Genomic DNA, 3,869 nt, shown 5'->3' on the forward strand with positions numbered 1-3,869 from the left:
TTGCTATGTCATTTTTGTGGTTAGGATTTGAATTAAAATAAGATATTTAATTTTTGTTTAAATTTTATCTAAATCCTTAAATTTTCTCACCCTTTAACCATCCACTACCCCCAACCCCAATTCACGTTTGTTTTCTTCATGTTGCTTTTAACATGTTGTATTTTTATTTTATTTTATTTTCTTTCCCTCTCCTATTGGCTTATTCACCTTCCTTTTGTTTTATTATTCTTATAATTGCAACAATTTGTTTTACTCCTTTTTTTTTGTTGAATTGCTACTCCATTTTGATTTCATCTAGACGCCAAAATTTCTGTCCCTTGTGCCGTTCTGTTTTCATCTAGACTCCATCTTAACAATTTTGTTGTTGAGTTGTGTTGGGGACAAGAAGTTTGGTTATCGTCTTAGGTAAGTTAGTATGTGCGTTTTTAGGTGGTAAGGTTATTTAATTTGTATTGATAAGAATATTGGAGTTATTGTTCTTGAGCATTTGGAATTAATTATGCGATTTCCTTGGTAAGAGAAGTTCGTGAGGCACACAATTGTTTCTTGATAGCTTAGTTACTGTTTTTGTTTCTTTTCTTTCTTCGATTGGAGTTTTGGGGTAAGTCCTCTAATGTCGTTTTAGAGGTTTGGTTTAAGTGTTTAAATATCATATTCGTTCTTCGTCATCATTGGATAGTTGCTAATTAGGTTTGGATATGAATGTCGTGTGCAGTTTTAACATTGTTGTGGTGTGTCGACATTCAACCGCTTTCAGGTGTGTGAAACTAACAAGATTTATCGCTTGAAACTCGTATAAAATGCTAAATAGGGGTTGTTTTTTAAACTGCCCAGCACCACACGGTCGTGTGCCAAGTCGTGTGGTAGACCGTGTAGGGCACATGACTGTGTGAAATCATGTAGGCCGTGTGGGGCACAGGGTCGTGTGAAATGCAGACAGTATGGGTAGACCCAATTAGGGGCTGACTAAAGGACTCCGAATTTGGGTTTAGAGGGATTATGGAGGTCCAGAAAAGCATAAATGAGAGTAAAACAAACATGGGTAAGTGTAGGAAGTAAGTTAAACATTTTACATCCATTTTAAGGTGATTTAACAAATAATGCAATTTTAAGGAGTAAAAAAAGCGAAAAATTAAATGAAGGGCTAAAATAATTTTTTGTTAAATTGAAGGGACAACTAAGTCATTATGTCTTATTTTTTGTTATTGCTTTTTGGTATGTTCTTGGCCATTCAAAATCCATATTTCTGGGTAAACTACGGTATTACACCAATGGTCACTTAACTATGCATAAGTTTTCGTTTTGGTCACTTAATTTTGAAAAGTAATTATTTGATCACAAATGATTTGAATTTTTTGGTGGACTAAGGTTGGTACATTTTTAATTAATATAATAACAAATTTAGTCCTCAATTTTATAATTATTATCGAATGTTTTTGCATCTTACATATAATCAATTATAAGCTAAAAATTCACTTAATTTCCCCTTCATCTACTGACATATATATATATATATATATATATATATATATAGGCGTGAAATTAAAAAGAACTTTAAAAAAACTTGCTTACATCAAGTTGCTCACTCCATTTTGAATGATATTCTTTAGAGTGGGTAGAATAGTAGGTGAGTGATTTGTCCATGCATAATCTCTGCAATGTGACCAGATTTGTGGTTTATAGTTAATGTAAGATAATTAAAACCATGTATATTCAGGCACAATCCAATCATTTGAACATAACATGATGATTATGCGAATAAAAAATGTATTGAAAAGTGGCGTGGTTAAAGGCTGGTGGTGCAAGGGACGTGGTGGGATGGAGCTGTGCAGTGCAACAACAGCTGGTCGTTGGAGCGAAGTTGGCAGCAGGGGTGCTTGGGTGCTGTGTGATACACTGGAGGTGCAGTGGACCGGTCAGGGCAACAGTAATTGAAGCATGAAGGAGTGGTGGTTATTTGCGTGATGTAGGCCTGGAAGATCGAAGTGGTGCGAAAAGGGATGGGGGATGGGAGCTTGGTGCAAGAACAGTAGCGAGGAGCAGCTGTGAAGGTGGGTGAGGGAAGTAGAAGAAGAAACGTGGGGAGAAGAGGGAAGGAAAACTATAAACTTAAATTAATTTTTTATTTAATTAAAATTGCTTTGTGGTTTTGAGAATTTTTTCAAACCGAACAAATAGTCTATACCAAAAGTAGTAAGGGAATCAAAGTTTAGGTATCACTTTTGGTAAAAAGAAGTTTAGGCACTTATATGAGAAAAGTGTTATAGTTTGGTGGCCAATTTTTATTAATTTTATATAGAAACAAGGCTAAATTGATAAAAAAAATATAAGAGTTAATGATTAAATTTGTTATTATACCAATTAACAATTAAATGAAGAAATATATTTCAAAATAGTAGTGATCAAATAGTTACCTTTTGAAGTAAATGACTAAAACAAAAACTCTTCTTTTCTACTCTTGTCCTGCAGCTCTATTTTTGTAAATATCGTTTATAATGATTGATGAAGCAAAAATTTCAATTTAACTTATTATTTCAATTGGTATTTTGCTTATCCCCTCTCATTTAAAAATTGAAACTGAGGTAAGTAAACATATGTATAAAAAGAACATATTTCATTTAGCTCCTTCATGCCTACTACGGTTTTGTGAATAATTAAATAACTATTGTAGTTTACCTTAGCCATCAACAACTCAAAGTCCATTTTAATCGGATTTCATACATCCATTTACGTACTTCAGAGTTTATACATTGCATCATATGTACTTGATCAAGATTCTTCTCATGCAAATGCTTAAATTGATTTAGAAAATGAGTAGACTCAAATAAATTGAAGATAGTTTTTTATCGTATTGTTTGTAAAAATTTAGAATAATGACAAAATAAATATTAAAGTAGCTCGTAACTTTTATATATTACTCCAAAAAAACATAATTAGTACATTACCAATAAGATAACGTACATACTCACTAAGAAGATCTTATACAGTAGAGCTCAATACATCCTACTGTAAATTAGACCTGAAATCTATACTCTCATGCATCTAATTTATGTGACTACATATATATGTTTTAGACGTTATATGTGACTACATATATGTGTATATGTATGGGTATATTATAATCCCAACTTTATTAGTGTCTTAGCATGCAAGTTAGTGAATTAATTTTGGGATTAAACCCAAAGGCCTCCAACTCGTCTAAGCATTGGAATTAGGGATCGACTAAGATGAAGACTCATGATCTCATTAGCTCCACCAACTAGTTCACCACCAATGAAGACAGCCGGAACGGAAGGATTACAACCGAGCCTCAAGAGAGCTTGTTCAATTTCACGTCCTCCGGAGATTTCATCGAGCTCGTGTATAGCAGGGTTAACCCCGAAGTCGTAGAAAAGGGTTTTGATGGTGTGGGACATGCAACACGAACTCTTGCTGAAAATCACCACCGGCTTCTCGGATGCCAACTTTGTCACTCTCTCCATTCGATAATGTGGGAAACAATGCTTAATGATAGGTAAGGAGAGAGTAGAAGAAATGATAGCTAGGGTTTTGCAAGTTAAAAGGCTAATAAGAGCTGGATGTTGGTTGCGATTGTGAGGTGCTTTGAATGCTCAACAGGCGCTGGTATTTATAGGGTTTTGTTAGGAACGTGGCGTTTGGTCGGCAAGAAAATAAAGTTTTTTTTTTTTTTATGGAAAATGAAAAGGAAAACATGAGAGAAATGTTGGATTAGATCATAACTGAAAGCGATAAAAGGATTTCAGCGTTGGAATTGAAAAAGGAAGTGCACCATCACGAATCTCCTCCAAAAAAACATGTTTTGTTTATCACCCCATAAAGAAAATATTTTGTTGTGACTAAATAAGATA

General features: G+C 33.9%; 1 protein-coding gene across 1 annotated transcript; it reads right to left on the minus strand.

Moving 5' to 3' along the window:
• Positions 1 to 2,882: 2,882 nt before the first annotated feature.
• Positions 2,883 to 3,617, minus strand: LOC105775865 (monothiol glutaredoxin-S2). Its single transcript, XM_012598367.2, has one exon. It carries the CDS (start codon positions 3,480 to 3,482, stop codon positions 3,174 to 3,176), a length of 309 nt encoding a protein of 102 aa, XP_012453821.1. The 5' UTR covers positions 3,483 to 3,617; the 3' UTR covers positions 2,883 to 3,173.
• Between the last annotated feature and the right edge of the window lie 252 nt (positions 3,618 to 3,869).

This window comes from Gossypium raimondii, chromosome 10 (genome assembly GCF_025698545.1).
Source record: "Gossypium raimondii isolate GPD5lz chromosome 10, ASM2569854v1, whole genome shotgun sequence".
Taxonomy (NCBI): Eukaryota; Viridiplantae; Streptophyta; class Magnoliopsida; order Malvales; family Malvaceae; genus Gossypium; species Gossypium raimondii.